The 24666-nt window shown below is 39.2% G+C and overlaps 1 protein-coding gene across 2 annotated transcripts in view; it reads left to right on the forward strand.

Annotated features, from left to right (window-relative positions):
* Positions 1-426: 426 nt before the first annotated feature.
* LPGAT1 (lysophosphatidylglycerol acyltransferase 1) overlaps positions 427-24666 on the forward strand; it is a 76508-nt gene continuing 52268 nt past the window's right edge. Inside the window, exons 1-3 of one of the 2 annotated variants that reach the window (XM_087439412.1) lie at positions 427-568; positions 817-987; positions 1864-2124. In XM_087439412.1, coding sequence (XP_087295538.1) covers positions 1887-2124 — 238 coding nt within the window. In that variant the 5' untranslated portion in view covers positions 427-568; positions 817-987; positions 1864-1886. Of the gene's footprint in view, positions 569-754; positions 988-1859; positions 2125-24666 lie in introns of those variants that run through there. The other variant, XM_087439408.1, reaches the window with a different exon arrangement.

A 24666-nucleotide genomic window follows, 5' to 3' on the forward strand; every position in this document is an offset into this window, starting at 1 on the left:
TGCAAGAAGACAGCTTCCCAGTTTGGGGAGTGATCGGCTTCTCAGACAAGAGAAAGCCCTAACAATGAAAAACGGCTGTTTTGGCTGAAAAGGGGCTCTCAATTTGGACCAAAGCACTGCTCGTGTGGTGTAAGGATGGGTGCTCATTAGGTACTAGACCTTTTTGAGCAGCCCTTTTCCGCGGTCCTGGGCTAGGCGAGGGCCCGGCCTAAGGGCCAGGCAACCCCAAGGCCCTTGACACGCGGACGAGCGGGATCGGGGGCGCGGCGGCGGCGGAGGGCGAGCGTCCCGGGCGGCGGTGGCCGCGCCTTCGTTAGAGGGCGCTCTGGGGGCGGCTCCGCCGCAGTCCCGACTCCCGCCGCTTCCTCCCCGCCGCCCCTCCCCGCCAGCCCGGCGAACGCGGCCGGGCCCTGGGGAGTCTCGGCGCCGCCGGGGACGAGGCGCGGGCCGCGCTGCAGCCGGAGCGGGGCCGGGCTCCGCCGCCTCCTTCCGCCGCCCCGCCGCCGGCCATGCATTCTTCCGGCTCCTCCGGCTCCCGCAGCCCGGGCCGGGGCCCGGCCAGCCCGAGGTAATCCTCGGCTCGGCGGCCGCAGGCCCCGGGGCTGCGGCGGAGCCGGGCCGGGGAGGCGCTGGGTGGGCGGGGAAGGGGTGTCGTCGTCGTGCGGCCCAGGGAGGAGGCGGCGGCGGCGGCATGAGGGACGAGGGCGCGGTAGGCCCCGAGGAGGAGGCGGGGGCGCGGGGCATCCGCCCGCCTCCCCGGGACCCGCCCCGGTGACAGGTCCGGCCTCTGAGTCCCTGCCGTCCCTCTGTCTGCAGGCAGCCGCGAGGGGACTAGGGCGCCCGCGCCGCGCCTCGGCCGCCGCCGCGTCCATGACCGCGACCCCTCGGCCGGGGACACCCGCCGCCGCGCAGCACCGCGCCCCGGGACGCCGGCCCCCGGCCCTGCTCGCCCCCGCGCCCCACCGCCCGCCGTCCGCACCCGCCGAGGTGAGCCCGGCGCGCGGGCGACCGCCGCCCCGACCCCTTCCCCGTCCGCGGAAACCGCTGCGGGCTCCACCCGACCCCCGAGCGCTGCCGCCTCTCCTTCCCCGCTTCTTCCGTCATCCCTCGCTTCCCTGCCCTCCGCTCCGAGCATTGATTCTCTTTATCCCTGGTCCTTCGCCTTTCCCTCCTTCTCGCTTTTGCTCCCCTCCCCCTGTTCCTCTCCTTCCTCCTTTTCGCCTCGTTATCCCCCACTTTCTTCCTCTCACCTTTTTGCCCTCTTTTTTAGGCCCTTCTCCTTTTTTTTCTTAAAAAAAGGAAAACAAAAACCCTTTTGCCGCAGATGAAAATTTTTAGCGTAACTCTTTTGGCTCCTGCGAGAGACCTTTTAAAGGAATGAATCAGTGTGCAGCAACGGTGGTGGCGAGGGTACCGAGGTTCTCAGCACCTGGGAAATCCGATCGAGAGGTCCATGTTTCAGTCTTCTTTCCGCTCGTGTCGTCAGTTTGGAGACACTGAGAGTGTCTGAAGCCAGTGGGTCTCTTTTTCTTCCTTAAAGTCCAAGCAGAGACTGCAGTGAGACGCGCTGCAGGGAGAGCCACCGATTAGTTAGTGGGAATAGTATTATCATTTGCTAAATATATTGTGACATACCCTGTGCCGCCGTGAACAGCTCCCTTGACCTTGTGCGGCTCCTCCTCCCTCGCTGGCTGTCTCCCTCTGGAATTTCCCGGAAAGATCACCGAGGTACTCCAGCGGGCAGGCGTAGACCCTCGGTTTTTCTTTTATTTTTGTGCTGGAGATGATTTGTATGTTGGTGACTATTTAGATGCGTTTAAGCCATTTTCCTTTTTAAATGAAATTTTCTTTCACCTCAGAAAGACAGGACGGACTCCAGTGTGAGAATGGCTGTGACTTTGGAAGAAGCTCCATGGCTGGGCTGGATCTTGGTGAAAGCCCTGATGAGATTTGCCTTCATGGTCGCCAACAACCTGGTTGCTATTTCATCCTACATCTGCTATGTGATTATACTTCAGCCCCTTCGAGTGCTGGACAGTAAGCGGTTCTGGCATATTGAAGGAATCATGTATAAGTGGCTTTTAGGAATGGTGGCTTCTTGGGGATGGTATGCTGGATATACAGGTAAGAGTGAGAGCACTTTCTTTTAATGCATATGAACAAATTTGTAATGTTATGCTTAAGTCAGAAGCCATGATTAAATGTATATGACACTTTGGCTTGAAGATGCTTTTATGCTTTGACTACTGAAAAAATAAATAGAAAACAATTCTATTGAGCTTTTGTTTTCTTCCAGAATCCTAATTTAGGAGGGATGATATTTTCAGAAGTATAATTTCATAATTGCGTATTGATAAATTCCTTAAATGTTTTTAATGTGATTGACATTTGTTTATTAAAACTGGTCTGCAGAAGCTCTCCTTGAGGAATACAAGTGGGCTATATAGGACTTAAGGGCTTATAAAATGAAGAGGTAAGGTATTTAACCCATAAACATTGGGAATTTAGAAAAAGGATTGAGCCATATTTGTGCTGATAGTTTAATTAATAAGTTTTTTCATTTAATGTAGTATTGTACTGTGTACATGTTAAGCCAAGCAAAAAATGGCTGTCTTTCCTGTTATGTGTGTTTCTTTTGTTTACTAGAATCTATATTTTATTTCATAAATGTGTCTTAGAATATTAAATATAAAAAATTAAGTTTTATCCATGTTAAGCTAATTTATGGTCTGAGTGTTTTTAAGATTTTTGTTTCTGCCTTTAAATTGCATTTTGGGAAGCAGGAGTAATGCTATTTTGAAGTGGACTTGTAAAGAACTAAATGAAAAGTAGTGTTTATCTTCTGTTTATAAACCTTATGTGCTTTGAGAACTTGTGCCTCTGCTGTGAAAATTCTATATTGTTTTTTATATTCGTTTGACTATTTTCCCCCCTAAGAATTAGGATAATGAAAAAAGCATTGAGGTTTCTAGCACTTGTCTTGGACATAGAGGCTTTTATCATAGAATTTTATAACTGATAGGCTCCTTAGAGATCATGCTGCAGATGCGGCGGTCAGTGGAGTCTGTAGTTCATAGCTTAGAAGAGTGAGGAGGGTACTCGCAGGGTCAAACAGCATGGTAGTACCCCAAATTCTCTGTCTCCCTCTTTCCTGCCCAGGTTGCATCTGCAGATTTTATCCATACACACGAGAAAAAGACTGACAGCACACAGTTTTTATGGAGTCTGATAGACTCTTGCTAAGTCAGGGCGCTCTCAGTTGCCCCAGATGAAGCCTTGTCTCCTTGTGGCAATGCTGTTTATTATTCTGCAAGGCCCGAAGCCCCTGGGTTAGTGTATGCGTTGTTTCCTTGTCATGTGTCTTGTTGAGATCCCAGTGGTCTTTGGACACAGGAGGTGAGGATCTAGTTCCTTTTTAGGACCTGGTGGTAGTAGTAGTCATAGTAGTGGTAGAGAAAAATGAAGTTCTAGCCTATGGTGCTGAATTCTTAACTGAACTGCACCACTCTTAGAATTGCTTTGCTCTATATAGTTTGAGCTTCTCCAAATACACTATGTGGTACTAGTGACTTTATTCTTTGTACAGTATACTTAAGTTTGCTTATTTTTAATGGGCTCATAGTATTTTGAGATACAAGTTCTAGAAGTTTATTCTATTTAAACAATGAAATTACTGAAATGTTTGTGCTTGGGTGTGTGTGGTGTATTTGTGTATAAGTGTTAGCATGATGAGAAGCTGAAAAAAATTATTTTGGCGTTGACCTTGAGATTGTAAGAAGTGCAGTGGTGCTGCTTGAAGTTAAAGTTAGTTGCCCTACAAGGCCAGCGCGGTGGCGCAAGCAGTTAAGTTTGCACGCTCCCCTGCGGTGGCCCGGGGTCGCGGGTTTGGATCCCGGGTGCGCACCGAGGCACCGCTTGTCAAGCCATGCTGTGGTGGCGTCCCATATAAAGTAGAGGAAGATGGGCATGGATGTTAGCCCAGGGCCAGTCTTCCTCAGCAAAAAGAGGAGGATTGGCAGATGTTAGCTCAGGGCCGATCTTCCTCACACACACACAAAAAAGTTAGTTATCCTACGGCCATAGCGTGGCTGCAATGGCTTTTTAAGCGTATTTTCTTGTCTCTTCCTTGCTGACGGTAGAACTGCGCAGTTTCTTTTGCCACCTGCTTGCGAAGTGGTCTTGGCATGATCTGCATATTTTAGTATCTCTGAAGCATCTGTTCTTCTTTAGGCTACTGCATTTTGACCACGTTATCAGTTTGTCTCATTTAAATATAGAATATTTTAGTGTATATATTTTAAATTGTTTTCCTACAGATAGAATACTTTTAGAGGGTCTGGTCGTGGTCTGATCATAACAGAACACAGTCAAGAGGTCAAACAAATGTAGGTATGACTTTTGTTGAAAGCTACGATTGGATCTAAAGAAGCAAACATAAGCAGAGGTTGACGAGCAGATGTACCCGTAAGAATCTGGGAAGTTATCTTAGCCTTTGTATGGATTATGTGTTTCATTCCTTCCCTTTGTGTCCAGAGGAGGGTGGGCTTCATTTTTTTTCCCTTTCCCTATGCTTCACTTTCACAGATGAAAAACTGAATGTTGCCAAAGGAATTCTGCTCAGCAGATTTAGTATGTTAATGTTTTAGAATAAAAATTGCTAAGCTTTGTTGAAAAACCACTTCTGAAGAAACCTTAAATATTAATTAAATATTAATTAGGAAGCTACAAGTTGAGTATTGGTATAGAATGTAATTTTTTCGAATTGTGACGTTCAGTCTAAGAAAAGTCAATTACTCAGCTCTGCTGCTGATGACTTATATTGCTTATCTAACCTACACTGCCACATATGGTAGCTACTAGCTATATGTGACTGTTGAAGTTTAAATTAATTAAAATGAAATAAAATTTAAAATTCGGTTTCTCAGTTACACCAGCCACCAAGTGCTTGGCAGTTTTGCCATCAAGTGCTTAGTACGATCGAGTGCTGGGTACTAGGTGGCTAGTGGCTACTGTATTGGACAGCACAGGTATAGAACACCTCCATCATCGCAGAAAGTTCTGTTGCACAGAGCTGATAAATAGTAAGTATGGCTTTCTCCTTTTTCTTAGGAAAAATGCATTTTATCTTTATGAAAAGAATATTTTTCCAAACATAGTTCCAAACAGATTTCTTTTGGGGAACACAGGGAGATTTATAAAATTGTCTTTTAATTTGAGGCAAGTGTCACAAAAATGAGTCCTTTAAACTCAGACATGCTTCTTGGATGGGGAATGGTAAAGCTAGTAAGCCCAAGAACTTGAGTGAACATTCTTGTACTTAATTTGCATCCTCAGAGCTGGAGTACTGCCTGTGGACAGAAGATGGAAAGGAGTTTTCTGGTCTTTCTGCCTGTTTCTGACTTTATGTCTTGTCGGGGGAACACGTCTTGAACGAACCCTGAGGACGTTGGGGTTCGTTCATCTCTAGCTTGCTGCTAGGTGGTGATGATTGTTGTTATGACATTTCCTTTAGTGGGAAGTGCTGTACAAACACCTCATGTGGAGGAAAAGTTGTATACTGCCTTTGACCTGATATTTCAAGGGCAAACCAAACGAGATACTAGCTTAACTAATGATCCACCTCTGCATGCTTTATTCAGGTCTGGGATAAATCAGTACACTGCCCCCCCCTGCCCCCCCCCCCCCATTTAAGTGAGGATTGGTAAATTTCAGAGAGAGATTTTTTTTTAATAAAATGTGTTTATTTAAAATTGTTTATTTTGATTTTCATTCACTTATTTTAATAAATTCATTGTTCCCCATCCAAACACATTTAATTAAAATCTCTTGCACAAAATCATTAAAAAAATTCATTGTAATTGGAAGCTCCAGAATTTCTCTATAGGATGAGAGACCTTTGGGCCACAGTCTGGCTGGCAGGGAGATGGGGTACCAGGGGGCTTGCCACCAAACTGTTTTTGCTTAGCAAACGCTGTTTCCCTTAGATTGCATATTTACTTGGGTGGTTTTAGGGAAAGCTGACGGAGATTAGGTTTGGCTTCCTCCCACTCCCCAAGTGACAGCTGTCATGGCTCTATGTTAGTCTTTGTGGGTTATTTTATTATTTGATAGTGTTTTACTTTTTTGCTGGGATACAGATTCATTGTGTGAGAAAAACTATTAGGAATTATATCTGCCTTGATTTAGAGAAAATTTTAAAAATGTATCTTCTAGAGCAGTATTTTTTTTACCTTTGAGTCATAAACCAATTTAGCGTGTCAAGATGAACATTTTTAAAACGTGAAATAGAATAGAATTAAATAGAAGAAATCAGAAATGTGTGTATCTGTACTGGGTAGTGCACAGAATGTATTTTTTACTATGAGCCCTGTCAACATTTGAAAGGCATTGTTCTAGTGGAAAGAGCGCTGCGATGTAGGAGAACTCGGGGAGTCAGCCGTCCTGATCTAACTTTAACATCTCTGCTCGCTGGTGGGGATGAGATCCTTACCTGCCCCGTGCCCAGCGGGGCTCTGAGCTCTTTATAGACAGAGATGTGGTCTTTATAACCCTAGAGCTCAATTCGTTGCCTGATGGCTTACGGAGTGCTCCATAAGTGTCTAAGTATTTCCTGACAGATACCTTCTTTCTTTTTTGGTCCCAGCTAAGATGCCTTAGCTGCCTACCTTCCTGAAAGGTCTGATATCAAGGTCATTGCAGTCCACAAAATGTAAACCCTCAACTGGATCATGTTTTTCATACACATACATACCTACCTTCATACATATATATACATTTCCTACAATACCGCATTTGTTAATTTAACACACCTTCACTGATCTTCTGTTATGTGTGGGAACAGGTGCCCTGGAGGTGCTGAGATGCACAAGACATAATCGATGACTTTAAGGAGTTCACAGCAGTCTTGGTGGGGAAGACAGTGCACCAGCAACGAAAACATCCCAGTATAGTGCTCTAATGGAGATGTACTGTGGGATAAAACAGGATGGGCTCCTGATCTCGCATCAGTGGTAGGTGGTAGCAGAGAGAGAATAGGGAATTTAGGGAAGGAGCAGCTTTAAATTCCTTTTTTTTTTCCATTAGGGAAATATTTCTCTGTGGGGCTAACTCTATCATCAGTAATCGTAATAGATTTAAAAGACTTGAATAATGTGTCAGTTTGAAATTTATATCTTTGTGATGATACTATTAGCTTACATTTATTGAAATATAAGCCAAGCAATGTTCTAAGTGTTTCAATCATTTAATGCTCTAACAGTCTTATCAGGTTGGTACTATTATTAGCCCCTCTCTTTTTGTGATTAATGTTGAAATTGAAACAGAGAGCTTTCTCAGTTACTTCCCCTTAAACATTAACTGCGTTCATGTTGCCACAGGTTTATTTTGGGATTTCAAGAGCCATTATTGACCTTTATATAATATTCCTAGAGTGTTTCTTAATTTTTACTACCCATATATTCTTTTGTTTCTGAGCATGAAATCTCTTTCTGAAACTACAACTCTTTAACACCTGAAAGCAATATCATAGTTATAGATGTCTGCAAGAGGTTAAAAAAATTGTTGCTTCAATGGAAGTATTTGTAGTGTGCAGTAAATATGATAAAATTCCACTTCCTTCGGTCTCTATCTTTACAGAGAACAATTCAACTGGAATTTTAGTTTTTGAGTGCTTGACAGTAGACAGTAGACATCAGAGTGAGGAGTTACTGCATGATATTATGTCAACAACTGATCTTGACATAAATCCAGGCGAGGAGTTTTCAGTACAGTGTTTTGATTTTTATATGGAAAATATACCATAAAAAGTAAATATTACTACATGCTTTAAACTCAGCAATCTGGTGATATTGTAAATTTGGTATCTGGTCTTATTTCAAAGATCATATCTAATTGAGTAATTTATTTTAGATAGTTTTTTTTGAAATCGATAAAGTATATTCATTCATGCACACACACCCACATGCACAGTTACAGAAGCACATGGAGCAGTATTTGTAGTGGTTGAGACCTCAGATTCTGGAGTCAGGAAGATCTGGGTAAAACAATTCCTACATTTTTTGTTTACATTTGCCTGGTATGTCTTTGCCGGTTCGTTTGTTTTCAAACTTTTAAAATTACTTTTGATTTAGAGTGTCTCTAGAAATGAACATGAAGTTAGGTTTTTGGTTTATAAGTCAATTGGAAAATCTCTTTCTTTTAATGGGAGTTGAATCCATTTACATTTATTGATATGTCAGGTATGTTTTGCCTGGGCTCTGTCATTGTATTTTATTATGTTTTCTGTTTTTATATATATATATAAATTTTAAGTCTTCCACTGTGTAGTCTGTTTTTCTTTGCTTTTTGTTGTTCTGATACTTAGGAAGGTTTGTATTTTTGTCTTACTGGTTACTTTATATGATACTCTTAGTTCTCTATTGTTAGTAGCTATTAGTTCTCTTTTATGACCAAAGACAAAATTTTTAAAAAATTCCCTCTTCTCTCTTCCCCTTTCTCTTCTCCATCGCCCAATTTTAGTCAATGGTCAATGGTATTTATTCACAGTAATATTTGTATTTGTACTACTATATATGCTTATACTTTTCCTATTTGATTTATGAACCTTAAGGCTATCCATTGACTCCCAGCTATTACATCAAGGTAACCAGTAAGCGTATTATATACTACCCGCTCACTTTCTCCCTTCTCCCGATTTTTGTTATTTACACTTATACATTGTTATGGTCTATAATATTTATGTTCTATCACCTTTATCTCCTTCTGTTTTAGTCTTAAGTCCTCAGTTAAATATATGTAATCCTCACCCAAGCACTTTTGCGGAAGTTTTTCCCAGTGATCCTTTGGTTGGCTAAAGTTCATCCTCTAGTAGTTTCTCAATAAGGAATTATGGGAATATTATTCTTACAACATTTTCAGGACTTGTTTTTGTTGCTTTATACTTGAGGGACAGCTTAGCAGGTAATAAAATCCTTGGCTCACTCTTTCCTTCCTTGGGTATCTTACAGGTGTTGTGTAAATGTCTTCTGGCATTAAATGTTGCTGTGGAGATAGGTGAAGCCAGCTTGAATTTTTTTCCCATTGTTAGTGATTTGATCTTTTTTGCCTGTCTGCCCAAAGGATTCTCTCTTTCTCTTTAATATTTAGTAACTCTACTAGGATATGCTGGTGTAGGATATGCTGGCACATGTGTACCTTTTAATGTGTAGGTTTAAATCTATTTTTATTTCAAGAAAGTTTTCTTTATTTATATCTTTATTTTGTTTGACTTTTTTGGTCTTTTTGGTGACCCTAATTATATGTCTGTTGGATCTCCCTTTGTATATCTTTTTTATCTATTATTTTCTCTTTAATCCTTTTAAACACTTTTTCATTTATTTATTTTTGTCTTTAATGTCTCTTGCTGTGTATTCTGCAATGTGTCTTCTCTTTGTTCTCCTTTCAGTTTCTTCTTCATTTCTGTGATGGTTTTGTCTACTCTTCTATTTTTTTCTTGAGTTCTGCCAGTTCATGTTTCCTCCATGTTGTTTTAGACATTTCTTCCTTGAGTTCTTATATTTATGTTTTGTGATCTTCTTCATAGTGGTGGTGACTTCACTGATTTTCTTAAATTCATACAAGGATATTTAGTTACAGTTTTTATCTTCTCTATTGTAATATTTTTCTAGTGAGCATTCTTTGACAGTTGTTACATTTGCTGCTCATTTCTACCATTTTTAATATGGTATCTCTAAGTCAATGCTGTACCAGTTACCTTTTTATTCCTTGTAATTTAATGAGTTGGATTTTTCTCAGTCATTGGTAGGAGGTATGGGTGGGGCCAGGGTAGATTTCCAGATTTCTGCCTCAGAGATATTCTTTTTTACATATGGCACCTGGGTGTGTTTCTCGGTGTTGCCTCGAGTCCTCTGCCTCTCCAGACCAGACTGAGTCTGGAGGCTTTTTGCCACCAATTCTAGACTTCCCATTCCTTCCTTTGCAGCTGTGACTGAAGGGACACAGCCCCAGCAGGCCCCTAATGTAAACCCTTCTCCTTAAGGAGTGCATTTTTGCTGTTGCTTTCTGTGCTCTGCCACTACCCGGCCTTCCTCATCACATGCCAACCTTCCATCTCTCTCTCTGCTCCTCTGTTCTCCACTCCCAACATAGATTCTGTCAGTATCAGCCTTGATTCATCTCAGCCCTGGTATCATATATTTTGGAGTTTTTATATTTTTTTTTTCTCTTAGGTTTGCTGAAAAAGGAGTTTTGTGAGGTTTTTCTTCTTTCTCCTTGTTGCTATGTGTATTTTCCAGGAAGATTCATGTCTATAACTCTACCACACCAGAAAGTGCAACACAAGATTTTTATTCAACTATGTATTTATAATTCAGACAGCTCTGTCACCATTCTACTGTACTACTAGTTATTATAAAATGGAGACCAATTTTACCACCTAATTAAATTTCTTTAAGATCTGTCCAAAAGCAAGATATAGCCTCCCCAATTTTTTTTTTCCTCCCAGTGGTTCCCAAATTGTTTTGATTCTTGGACTACTTATCAGTGGAGTATAGTTAAGACATTCAGTCTATTTCCACTTGCCTACAATAAGAAAATGTCACCAAAATGAATGGAAGAAGTGAGTTACCTTTGATACTTCAGTAAGGATATGAATGAAATACAACATTAATACTCCTCTCTAGGGTCTGGTCTGTGGACCACCTTGAAAACTTTAAGGATGACCAGTGTCCCCCAAAGTTCAATAAATATATTTATAGTATATTATATATATTAAGTATATTAAGTATATATAAAATAGATATTAGTTATAATAAAGTATATATATTAACTATATTATAGTACATTTATAGTTTACTTGTTATAAACTAATTTCAAGGGTTTCTCTTCAGAGTTTACAGACTAGTGGCCATACTCAGCAGCTGATGTGCTTTATTTGGCTTCTGCACTGTTTCAACCTTTTTTTAAATTAGTCGCCAACATTTCAGAATTGGGAAGATTTCACAAAACATAAAAAAGAAAACAAAATTGGAAATCTGGCCATGCTGGGCTCTCATTCTTGTCTGGCAGCAATTTTCTGGAGCTAAGTGATGGCTCCTGTCTGTACGTGGGGCCTGTGCTCTCCAGTTCACCCAGGATCCACTCCTTCCTTGTCTTACTCTGGGCCTGCTTGGCTCATTTGTATTACCTGCCTGGACCCCAGAGGCTTAGGTGATGTTCATTTAAAAAAACTCAAATAATAATTACCAGTCTCTTTCTGTTAGGCATATGATAGTTTTGCATTTATATGCCTTAGTAGTGCTGATAAACTAATGAGTTCTACCATTAAAAACTGAAAGTTTGTTAGTGACCCCCAACTACTGATTTCATATAGGAGAGGTATGTGATGGGATCTGAAAAGCAAAGTGCCGTTAGTGACAACTGTGGTTGCAATATCTTTCAAGTTTCATGTACCATGTTACTAACCTAGTGAAATGTTTCCTGCTCTGTGTGCACTCGTTAATTAGTAGAGTGTCTCATTTCTTCTTCTGAATATAATCATGTAAAATCTAGATTATTACAAATTAGTTATTTCTCTTTGCTTTTCATATTTTTAAATATGAAAAACAAAGCAAGTCTAGTTGATTTCTTTAAATTATAGTAGAGATAATTAAAAAATAGTGTTGTAAAAAGCATGCGTAAATTTTGGTTATGAGGTTATACTTTTCTTAAGATTTAGTAGATCTGATGGTTTTGCCAGCAAAACACTTTTCCCAAACTTTTTTTTACTCGTTAAACTTTAAGAAACCATTATGAATCATGTATGTGACACATTTTGCATCTGCTATTCGTTAGAAGTTTGCATTATTTGATGCTTTAAGGGAAGAAAATCTGTCATTTAAATACAGCAAGATATTTCTGAATCATCAAAAGACTAAACTATGATCAGTATAGCTTTGGTGTTAAGAATATATAATATATATATTTAAACAGATATAATTCACATACTGTAAAATTCACCATATTAAAAGGCACGATTCAGGGCGAGCCCCGTAGCATAGCGGTTAACTGCGCGTGCTCCGCTGCTGGCGGCCCGGGTTCGGATCCCGGGCGTGCACCAATGCACTGCTTGTCGAGCCATGCTGTGGCGGCGTCCCACATAAAGTAGAGGAAGATGGGCACGGATGTTAGCCCAGGGCCAGTCTTCCTCAGCAAAAAGGGGATTGGCATGAATGTTAGCTCAGGGCTGATCTTCCTCGGGAAAAAAAAAAAGGCACAATTCAGTGGCTTTTAGTATAGTCACAAGATTGTACAATCATCACCACTAATTCCAGAACATTTCATCACCTTGAAAAAAAACCCAGACCCATTAGCAGTCATTCCCCATTTCCTCCTCCCTTTAACTCCTGGCAACCACTAATCTGTGTTCTGTTTCTCTAGATTTGTCTATTCTGGACATTTCATATAAATGGAATCATATAATATGTGGTCTTTTGTGAATGGCTTCTTTCACTTAGCATAATGTTTTCAAGGTTCATCCATATTGTAACATGTATCAGTACTTCATTCCTTTGTATGGCTGAATGATATTCCATTGTATGGCTAGAACACATTTTGTTTATGCATTTGTCAGTTGATGAACATTTTGGTTGTTTCCACGTTTTTGCTGCTGTGAGTAATGCTGCTATGAACATTCATGTACAAGTTTTTGTGCAAGCATATGTTTTCAATTCTCTTGGACTTAGGAGTCAAATTGCTGGGTCATATGATAATTCTATGTTTAACTTTTTGAGGAACTGCCAAACTGTTTTCTGTAGCAGGTGTCCCTTTGTACATTCTCACCAGCAATGTAGAAGTGTTCCAATTTCTCCACATCCTCACTAATACTTATTATTTTCTGGGTGGTGGTTGTTGTTGCTGCTGTTTTAATTTGGCCATCCTAGTGGATGTGAAGTGATAGCTCATTGTGGTTTAGATTTGCATTTCCCTAATGGCTAATGATGTTGAGCATCTTTTCATTTGCTTATTAGCCATTTGTCTATCTTTGGAGAAATGTCTATTCAAATCCTTTGCCCATTTGTAAGTTGGGTTGTGTTTTTGTTGTTGAGTTATAAGATTTTTTTCTATATTCTGTATACTACACTCTATTTTTTCACTGGTAGTTTGTGCTTTTGATGTCATATCTAAGAAACCATTGCCTAATCCTGGGTCATAAAGATTAACAGTTATGTTTTCTTTCAAGAGTTTAACTTTTATATTTAGGTCTTTGATTTATTTTGAGTTAATTTTTCTGTATGGTGTAAGGTAGAGGTCCAAACTTCATTCTTTTGCATGTGGGTATCCAGTTGTCTTATTGTTTGTTGAAAAGACTATTCTTTCCACATTGAATGATCTTGGCACCCTTGTTGAAAATCAGTTGGCTGTATGGGTTTATTTCTGGACTCTCAATTCTGTTCCATTGATCTATATGTCTCTCCTTATGCCAGTACCCACTCTCTTTATTACTGTGGTTTTATAATAAGTTTTAAGTATTAGTTATATTTTGTTGTATTTTAATTCCTTAAAAATTCACGATCCTTTTTGTTATATATTATGACTTCAATGATGAGACTAGTTCACTAATCAGAAATCCTAATTTAAAAAATTTTGGGGGCCAGCCCGGTGGCTTAGCGGTTAAGTGCGCGCACTCCCATGCTGGCGGCCTGGGTTCGGATCCCGGGCGCACACCGATGCACCGCTTCTCCGGCCATGCTGAGGCCGCGTCCCACATACAGCAACTAGAATGATGTGCAGCTATGACATACAACTATCTACTGGGGCTTTGGGGAAAAAATAAATAAATAAAATTATAAAACCATTTTGGATTTAAAAGTGTTCACTGAGAACAGTGTTTTTCAAGAATTAATATTCATAATTGGGTTAAATGAACACTTCCTATCTCTGTGTTGAGGAAATGCTTACTAGTTATGTGTTTCACTAGGAATTGTCTTAGAAATATTGTTATTAGAGCATATTATATATGCTCTCTTGAGAAAACAGGACATTAGTTGTAGAAGTATCTTGTGTGATTGATCAATCAAATGTTTATTGGCTGCCTACTGCCAGTTAGCCAAGTTATTGATTTGTAAAATACTCTGCTAGAGACTGTGATCTAGATTAATTTCTACCAAAAGGATTTTTGGCATAGTTTTTCTTTTGATGGATGGTTTTGGGAATAGTTGAGTTTGCTATGAACTATGTGTCTAAAAGGCATCTGTGTTTTCTGAAAAACGGAGATCAATGTGCACATTTTCCTCTAATGTGATGGTTCCATTTTTTAAAGTTAATTGAGGTCCTTGCAGAGAAGAAAATTAACTGGAAGCTAAATTTATTTTGTAGAATAAAGTATAGATTACATGGATAAGGAACAAGGATGTTATTTTGAATAAGAGTTGCTGACTGTTTTTTATGAGCGGGATAGAATTGGTTTTTGTATATGAGAGATTGAATTGGGCAGTCATTTTAAAGCTGAAATAATCATTTAAAGCCGTTTTAAGCCTCAAATACTTATATACAGATGATGTTATATTTTTGACAAATAATAGATATTGCTAAATAAGTATGATACTAGAGATAGCATGATGTATTAGGAAAAAACATTGACTTTTTGGAGTTAGTATGAGTTTGGGTCCTGCCACCACCACTTGCTAGTTGTGTAGCTTTGAGCTAGTTACTTAACTTCTCTAAGCTTCAGTTTCATCTTCTATAAAAAGTGAAGTTATGATATTTATCTCTGTTGAAGCTCAACTGTAAAGTGAATAGCATAGTGTTTGGTGATCTATAAATAACTTTTACTATTATTATTGTTATTATTATATTAATGTCCAGGAAAACAACTATGTTAACCTTTTGGGGAAAGGTATGTCTAAATGAGTAAAAGCTGACTTATAGGGAAGTTTTAGAAATATATTTGAGGATACTCAAGCTTAGCTAATAGTATAGCTTAATACAGTTCCTGCTTTAATCAACCAATAAAAATATTGTTAGTAATTTAAGCCATAGTTTAACTAAAATATTAACTAAATTTTATGTTTATAAATTATGAATTGCTTCAAAGCAATTTATGTGAACTGTCTTCTAATTAATTCAGTCACCTATTCTAATACCAGATATTTGAGTGCCTGCTGTGTCAGGCACTGTGCTGGTGGTGGGAGGACACTAGCAAATCAAACAGCACAGCTCCTGTTCTTCTGCAGTTGACTTTTTCATGTGGGAGACAACAGGAGTCACGTGATAACCATGTAATGACAACTGTGAAAAGGACTGCAAAGGACAAGTCTGGGGGCTATGAGAGTAAGTAACAGAGGGCTTAATCTGGAGACAGTGGTGTTAGGGAGGAATGGCCTCCTTGAGAAAGTGCCATTGAGACTGAGACCTGAAGAATAAATATGAGTTGGCCAGGTGATGCTGGGGGAAGGGCAGCATGTACAGAGGATGAAAAGGGTTTGTCATATTTGAGGAACAAAGGGAAGGCCAGATTGGCTGCAGCATGGAGTGAATGAGGAGGAGAAGAGTAAGGGGAATTTGGGGCGAGGGAGCTGATGAGGCCAAATCCATTGAGGATAATAAGAATTTTGAAATTTATGCTAAGAGAAAACTATTTAAGGATTTTAAGTAAGGGGATGAGGAAATCAGATTCATTCATGTAATTCTATACTTTGTCTGCTTTGTGGAAATGGATTAGAGAGAAGTGAGAGTATGCAGGGGCTACCCTCTGGAAGATTCTCACCTTATCCGGGTACAGTGATAATTGCTTGGTGTACGGGTGATGGCAGTAGAGATGGAAAGAAGTAAACTTTTTTTTTTTTTGGAGGAAGATTGGCCTTGCACTAACATCTGTTGCCAATCTTTTCTTTTTTCTCCCCAAAGCCCCAGTACATAGTTGTATATCATAGTTGTAGAGTTGTAGCTCTTCTATGTGGGACGCCGCCTCAGCATGTCTTGATGGGCAGTGTGTAGGTCTGCGCCCAGGATCTGAACCCGTGAACCCCAGGCCACCAAAGCAGACCATGCGAACTTAACTGCTATGCCACCAGGCCGGCCACCAGGCCGGCCCCCAGAAGTAAACTTCTTAATTGGAGAGTTTTATAGGAGGAAAATTGTCAGGACTTGCTGGAAGATTGGACGTAGAGGATGCAGTAGAAGGGCAGGTGACAGGGATGACCGTGAGGTTTCTGGTGTGAGCTGCCAAGTGGGTAGGGAAGCCCAGAGAAGGAGCAATGCCAGGAGGAAAGATAACAATTTAGCACGGGATAGGTGAGAAGCATCTAAGCGAGCTCTGAAGTAGACATATGGATATGCAGTCTGGAACTCAGAGGAGAAACCTAAGCTAGAAAGATAAATAGGGACATTACCAATGGTATTTAAAGCTATGGAGATGGATGAGATCACCTAGGGACATTGTAAGTAATGAGTTGATTCGAGGCCCAGGATCAAACTCTGAGGGAATGCCTACATTTGGAGGTTGGGGAGAGGAGGATGGTGGAGCTTAAGAAGGAGCAGCTAGAGAAACAGAAGGAATGCCTGCCCTAAGAGTGTGGTGTCAGAAGTCAACAGTGTTCAAGGCAGGGGCTTGAGGAATGCTGCTCAAGTTTACGTTTTGTAAGATGAGAGCTGATGTATCCTTTTATTGCATTTGACAAGAGGAACTTCATTGAGGTGGTAAAAGTGGAAACTAGATTGGACTGGGTTGGAGATGAATGATGAATGGGAGGAGATAAAATGGAAACAAGAATGTATGACTTTCCAGAAGTTTGACTTTGAAGGAATAGAGGATGATAGTTGCAGGAGAGAAATTGTGTTGAGAAGGCTTTTTAAATTTTTATTTTTAAGATGGAAAAGTCTAGATCTCGACCCACTTAGAGCTGTACCTGATGAAACCAGGGTCATTTACTTACACGGTTAAAGTATTTAGGAAGCTATTCTTAGTGAAGATTGAATGAGAGCACGCTTATCAGAGCTCGATATGTGATGTGTGGAAAGCACTTACATGTTGGCTCTGGTGGCAGAGGCTGGCAGCGAGGCAGAACTCCATAATTTGGTCCTCTTCCAAACTCAGTGAGGCTGCTCTCCCTCAGCCCTTCTGCATTTTCTCATTGATATTCTTCCTCTCCCTAAAATCTGTTCTTCAGTTTCTTTGAAAATGTCTACCTACTGTCTAACCCCATGACAGCCTTCCCCACCACTCCAGTTTCCACTGTTTCCTTCTTTCTGATCCTCTTTAGCATTTACTCTGTAATTGTGGTTCCTAACCTTGGGGCTGAGATTTTCTGCACCGCTTCGGAGTTCTCTCAGGGGGTCAAGCATCCATGCACATATTAAGTACCATCTGTGGATGAATAAATAATGTGTCTGTAAATATGTGTTAATATTTTTCAAATATATGTAGCTGCTGTTTTGATTAATAAGAAATCCCTTAAAAGCATTATAGACTTTATAGTTGCTTTTGGTTATGGATATTTTCCCTTAATGCTAAAGGAACTAGTATCATAGGTATCTGCCACATTTTTTAACTTTAAAAAAGACTATTCATACTTGAGCCAGTTAGGACTCACTACTCCATAGCATCACACATCCAGGATTCCACTTCATGTTTTCCACTGTTGTTTTACCTTCGCTGTCCCTGTCTCTTTAACTGACTTGTCCATTGCTTGAGGGCAGGGGTTGTGGTTCTTTCTGCTTTACCTTTCTGCAGAGTTTGGCAAGCTTCAGCCCTCGGGCCAAATTCAGGCCACTGCTGATTGTTTTCTAAGTCCTCTCCTGCTCCTGAGGTTTGTACAGATGACCATTTGCAGTCGATCTGATGATAGGAAAAACTAACTTTGAACCGCAGTTCACTGAAATGTTACCCCTCCCAAGAAAGAATTCCATTCTTCTCATTAGTCGACCTGTATTGCAAAAAATTGTATTCGGTTATTTTTATATTTTGAATTTTGTCAATAAAAAATCTGTAGAAATTTGTTGGAAAACAAATTTGTCACGTAAATACCTGTATAATATCAGCTTTATCTCTTGTCCTGCATAGCCTAAAATTTTTGCTGTCTGATCCTTTATGGAAAAAGTTTACTGACTCCTGCCTTCCAGTAATAGTTCCCAAATTTGTCTGCACATCTGAATTATCAGAGGAGCTTTAAATATATATTTCTAAATCCCTCTACCCTGGAGATTCTGATTCAGTCCATCGGGGTGGAGCCTGGGAACCTCTATTTTTAACAAGCTATTTAGTTGTTTGGGAGTCCCTGCCTTTTAATGCATTTGTAGGGTTGAACTCCAAGAGATAATGAAATGAATATTGCATTAGATGTCAGAGACAGCTTATTATTTTCTTATTTCAACGTTTAGTAACTATGGGACCTTATCCAAGTAACGACTTGTTCTGCAGGTTTTTAAAAAATTTCTAGTTCCTTTGTTTATAGGCAGTTTTGCTTTATCTTCTACAATGATAGTTCTTTTACCTTTTGGGGTTCATAAGAACCTCTTTTAGAATTTAATGAAAGTTATGGGCCCTCCTCTCAGAAGAGTACACCTGTATTAATTTCCTATGACTGCCATAATAAATTATTACAGAAGTGCTTAAAACAACAGAAATTCATTCTCTCACGTTTCTGGAGCCCGAAAGTTCAAATCAAGGTGTCAGCAGGGCCGCATTCCCTGCAGAGGCTCTAGTGGGAGATTCTTTGCCTCTTCCAGCTTCTGGTAGCTGTAGGCATTCCTGGGCTTGTGGCTGCATCAGTTCAATCTCTGCCTCCAGGGTCACATTGCCGCCTCTTCTCTATGTCTGTTCTCTCCGTGTCTCTTATAAGGACACTTGTCGTTGATTTAGGGCCCATCTGGATAATCCAGAATAAGCTCCTCTTCTCAAGATCCTTGACTTTATCACACCTTTACCATATCAAATAACATTCACAGGTTCCAGGAATTTGACATGGATATCTTGTGAGGTGGAGGTGGGGGGCATTTTTCAGCACCTTTGCGCGTGCTCTTAATTTTATAGTTTCAAGGGGCTCACAATTCTTTGAAGTCCATATATGGCTCTCATGGACTCCAGGTTTGAACTCCTTGCTCAGTGAAAAGAACCTTACACCGGTTATATAGTCTCTTTATTTTCTCCTCTATGTCATGTTCTTACATTCATCATCCTATTAATATCAGTCTTGAAATGATGTTGTTTTCTTCTTGTGACCTTGGATTCTTCAATTTATAGTTTGCTTTATCAGTTAGTTTCTCCGATTCCTTTAGGAACTATTTACCTTCTGATAAGACTTACTGTTAAAAGAAAAGAAAAGCCTTTCTCATGCCTTTTTACTTAGTTCTGCAGCAAGGAGACTAACTTCTGTGCAAACCATAGATAACTGGTAATTCCTCCAGTGAGAAGAGAAACTTACCTCGGTTGAATACCTGATGTACCAGGCCTTTTAGCAAGTCCTTACACATGGCTTCTTACTAAATACTGGAAACAGTCCTCAGAGGGAGGTCATATCAACCCCATTATATAAATGAGAAAATGAAGACTGGTGGAAGTTAAGTAAGTTGCTCAGTGTGGGTGATAGAGCTAGCAAGGGACACAACTATCTTTGAATGAACATCTTCTGCTCTAAAGGCCATGCTATTTTCATTATATCATGAAAACATAGCACACTTCCCTTTTAGTTGAATGGTTAGTAATCTCATTAGACAGGGGTTATCTATGCTTTGGTTTCAGGGGTCAACAGACCTGGATTTCAGTCAGATTTATAGTGCTTACTTATAGTATTACCTTGCATGATATCTTCTCTCATCTTTAGCTTAAATAAGACCAATATCTGGCTTGTATGCCTTATAGTGCTGCTGTAGCGATTGAGAGAATATGAATGAAAGCTCTTCAAAACAGGAAAATTTTACTAATATGTAGTACTGTTAGTTAGTTCCTCATTTGGTTATATTCTCTGTACTTTCTTCTTTTACTATCCTGGATTTCAAAGTTTGGGAATATGGTCAAAACTCAAACCAGAAGCTATGTTAGCTCCAATTGTGAATTTCTTTGCTTAAGACCTCTTGGGCATTTGGCTGGTGTGAATGCTTATGTCTGCTTTCTGCTCTTTCATTTTAAGGGGCAGCCCCAACTTTGTCTAGCTCAGCTCCACTTAGGACATCTACCTTCATGATGACGTTCAGAGCAGTTCTCTTTCCTGGGTCAGTTTTTAACTCCTCTCATAGCCCTTTTTGCCATGGGTTTGGTTGGTGGCCTGGGACTGTGCTCTGAAGATTCTTCCCTTTTCTCTATCCCCTTCCCCCAATTTCTTCACCCTCATTCATCTAGAGAGAGTCTCTTATCCAAAGCTAATATCCCATCTCTGTTGCTTCACCACACTTATTACTGTCTCCTTCTATCTTTACTCTTGTCTTCAAGGATATAAGGATACTAAAGACATTCTCATCTTAAAAAAATACCCCCCATTTAAAAAACAACTACTTTCCCTCAGCTCCACAACCCTTCATTCCTTCCCTCCATCCCACATATTGTCAGTTCCTTTTACCAGCTGGCTTTCTGTGGTTTATAAGATAATATACAGGATTCTGGTGCGCCATAGCCTGGCCCAAGCCTACCTCTTCAGCCTTATCATTTGGTGCTCCATTCCTTTATTCTTCCTGTTACAGTGCAGAATGTCCTTTCTATCAGGAGCCAGTCCCTTTGGATTCCATTCCTTCCTGCTTGCTCAGGAACCTTCCTCCACTGTTAATCTCCTCTTTCTTTTAACTGTCATAAAAACTCTCAAATTTCCAATTACTCTTAAAAAATTGGAGGATGTGGTAACCTGGATCCACATTCCCAGATATCAGCAAGAGACTGGAGCTCGGGAGTAGCTGCCCTTTTTGGGGGCAGGCATGTGCTCTCTATTTTAACACAGGCCCCCTTCTCCCTACTGCCATATAGGAAGCCCACTTCCCTCACATTTGTCACCTGCCTGGTGACAAAAGAGGAATTTTGTATTTCCTGGCCTAAATTCTAGTATCTGACTTTTACAAGTACCTCTATAATCTGACCTAATATTTACAGATATAACCTTATTTCTCATTCTTCCACCAACTCTGCTCCAGAAGGTCTCTGCCCAGGCCATGTTCCCCCGTGTCTTTGGCATCTCTTCCCTTCATGTTTTAGCTCACAATGATTTTTTTCTTTCCCTACCTCTTGTGGTACATATTTTCGTGTGTAATGCGTTATTCCCCAGTTTGTCTTTTATTCCCAATAAGTGAGCAAACTTCTTGAGGGCAGGGTTCATATTACATCAATTGAAAATATTGCTTAAGTTTTATATGGAAGAAAATGTATTTTTTAAAAAACTAAAATTATACGGCTCACTGAGATGCTGGCATGACGATAGACACGTGAGAGCTGAAAATGACGAGGAACAGCAGATTCACAATTCTAGTCTCGAGCTTACTCAAGGGCATACATCTGTTGACTGGAAAGGCAGGCAGGAGTGTCTGTACTATTTCAAGTGTTCTCTGTTTCAATCTTTTTGTTCTTCCTTTCCTTCCTTCCTCTCTTCTCTCACCTTTTACTTTTTCTCTTTTTCTTTCTTTTTGCTAAGCTCCTATAGTTGAATTTCATGAGTTGATTACTTCATGATGGAATCCCAGTGTACTTTTATGACCCCCCTAGTGGTAGAACTTTATTTCTCTATGAAGAGAATAAAACTAGTTCAATGAATGAATACATCAATAAGTGCTTTGGGGGATAGTCAGCAGGAGGTGATGTAAATTAATTATACCTACCATCTGTATGTTTTTCTTTGCAGCTAAATCGGTCAGGCAGGGAGCAGCCTGAGTTCTGTTGTATTTGATTTAAAATATCTGTGAAGTGATGGATTTGGATTCAGATATCTCTAAATTCCTTTCTAGCTCTAAGCTTTATTAAAATCAAAACCCCTACCATACACACGGTGAAATATGCTAGAGAGCTCTGTGGGAATCTCTTGTATAGAGCACTAATCCTATTCATAAGGGCTCCACCCTTATGACCTAATCACCTCCCAAAGGCCCCACCTACTAATAACATCACCTTTGGGGTTTAGGATTTCAACGTGAATTTTAGTTGGGACACAAACATTCAGGCATAGCAATATGGTCACAAGGTTTTTCTTCTTTAGGCTGTTAATATGGTGGATTACATTGATTGATTTCTAATATTGAACCAACCTTGATAAACCTTACTTGGTCACGGTGTATATTGTGGGATTCTGTTTGCTAGTATTTGTTGAGGATTTTAATGGATATTAGTCTATAGTTTTTTTTTTGTACTTTTCTGGTTTTGGTATCAGGGTAATGCTGGCCTCATAAAGTAAACTTGAAGGTGTTTCCTTCTTCATTTTCTGGAAGAGATTGTATAGAATTGGTGTTATTTCTTTTTTAAATGTTTAGTAGAATTTGCCAGTGAAACTCTCTGAGCCAGAAGAATTATTTTTTGAAAGATTTTTGACTATAAAACCAATTTCTTTAATAGAGATAGACTATTCAGGTTAGTTATTTAATCTTGGATGAGTTTTGGTAGTTTGTGGTTTTCAAGGAATTGATCTGTTTCATTCAAGCTGTCAAATTTATGTTTGTAAAGTTACTAGTATACCTTTAAAATTTTTAAAAATATCTGTAGTGTCTGTAGTGATATCCTCTCTTTCATTCCTGATATTAGTAGCTTATGTTTTTTCTTTGTTAGTTTTGCTAGAGGTTTATAAATTGCATTGACTTTTTTGAAGAGCTCCTTTTGGTTTCATTGATTTTCTCTATTTTTCTATTTTATTGATTTCATTGGTTTCTGCTCTTTTGATTCTTTGGTATTCTGTTATCCATTTAGAACTTATTTACATCCAAAACATATTTCAGATTTCTGTATCAAGTTATTTACTGACTGACTCAAAGAACATATTGGAAAGTCATTGTATCTTCTAAATTTTTGCATGTGATTTTTAGTAAGGTTTATTGCAGTATAATTAGCATACAGTAAAATTCACCCCTTTTAGTTTACAGTCTATGAGTTTTTGACAGACGTATGCAGTTATGTAACCACCACCACCATCAAGATATAGAGCAATTCCATTACCTCCCCAAATAAATTTTTTGCTTTTAATTTATTTGTTTTGGTAACTTAACATTTGTAAGTAGGAACATTTTTACTCTCTGTTTTAAGAAAGTCACAGTAATTTTTAGATCAGAAACCGCATAGTTCTTTGCTTTGTATACTTATTTGTCTAGCACTTTCTGTAATCAATAGCCATTACCCATCATTAGGGAATTAATTAAACTATAGAACTAAAGTGTAACAAATTATTGTGTAGCCATTAAAAATCATGTTGTGGAAGAGTATTTAATGACAGCAATTTTACATGATATATTAAATTTCAAATGGTATAAAACAATATATTAAGTATCATTCCTTTTTGGCTTAAAACATTTATCTTGATACACGTAGAAAAATCACTGGAAGATGTAATACAAAATTTTAATATCTTCTTATCCCTGGATAGTGGAATTTTGGGTGATTTTCTTCTTTGTGTTGTTTAGTATTGTTCTAATTCACTAGAATGAACATATATTATTTTAATATTCAGAAACCATACATTTTTAGAAAAAGTTAGCCTTTACTCTGTTTTTTAAACAATATCTTAAAAAATAATTTTTCTAGGTTTTGCTTGAATTTTATTGTAATTTTGATTATATCAATATTCAGAGATTTTCTTTATTGTGAATATATAAATCTGTTCATAGCTGAGCCATATAGTAAAATTGTGTTTACTTTTCCTTTCCTACACAACATTTTGTCTAGAATTAATAATTTTGTTTTTTTCTTTGCTTAGTTTTCTATGAAATGGTTACTAGCTCAACCCCAAACTCCTCGTGCATTTTAGGTTTCTCCTCAAGTCATTCAGATGCTATTCTGTCAGTTTCGTCTTTTTTGGAAAGTTTCTATGGGAAACCTCTAACTTGCTGCAATTTGGACTGGTCATCCACAAAGTCTAGCTAACACCCTGGGATCTCCCTTCCCTATCATCCTAGGAATTCTTTTTGCCTCTCTCTGGGTTTGCATTCCCAATTTCTTATATCATAGTTTTCTCTTTCTTGGTTTATTCCCTTATTTGGCAAAGCACATCATCCAGCTTCCTGAGTACAACAGGATTGTTTTTTAAGGTGTTGCACATCTGGAAATATTTTTTCTATTCTTACGCCTGATGGATGGTTTGACTAGGTAGAGAATTCTAGGTTGGAAATAGTTTTTCTTCAGGATTTTGAAACCATAACTCCTTGATCTTTTAACTTTCTGTAAATTGTTTTTTTGGACTTCTATTGAGAAGTCCAAAGCCAACCTGATTCCTTATCCTTTGTATGTTTCCTATTTTTCCTTTCTGAGTGTTTGTAGCATCTTCTCTTTGACTCTATTGTTCTGAAATTTTATGAGTATGTATGCCTTAATGTGGGTCTGTTTTTATCCACTGTACTGGTTATTGGATATCCCCTGTCAATCTAGAAATTTATGTCCTCAGATGTTCTTTAATTATTTCTCTGATTTCTTTTCCTCTGTTCTTTTTTTCTAGAACTTCTGTTACTTGAATGTTGGACTTTGGGGAATGACCCTCTAATGTTCAAATCTTTTCTCTCCTGTTTTTCATCTTGTCTTTTTGT

This window comes from Ceratotherium simum, chromosome 2, assembly GCF_057802395.1.
Source record: "Ceratotherium simum simum isolate JZ-2026a chromosome 2, ASM5780239v1, whole genome shotgun sequence".
NCBI lineage: Eukaryota > Metazoa > Chordata > Mammalia > Perissodactyla > Rhinocerotidae > Ceratotherium > Ceratotherium simum.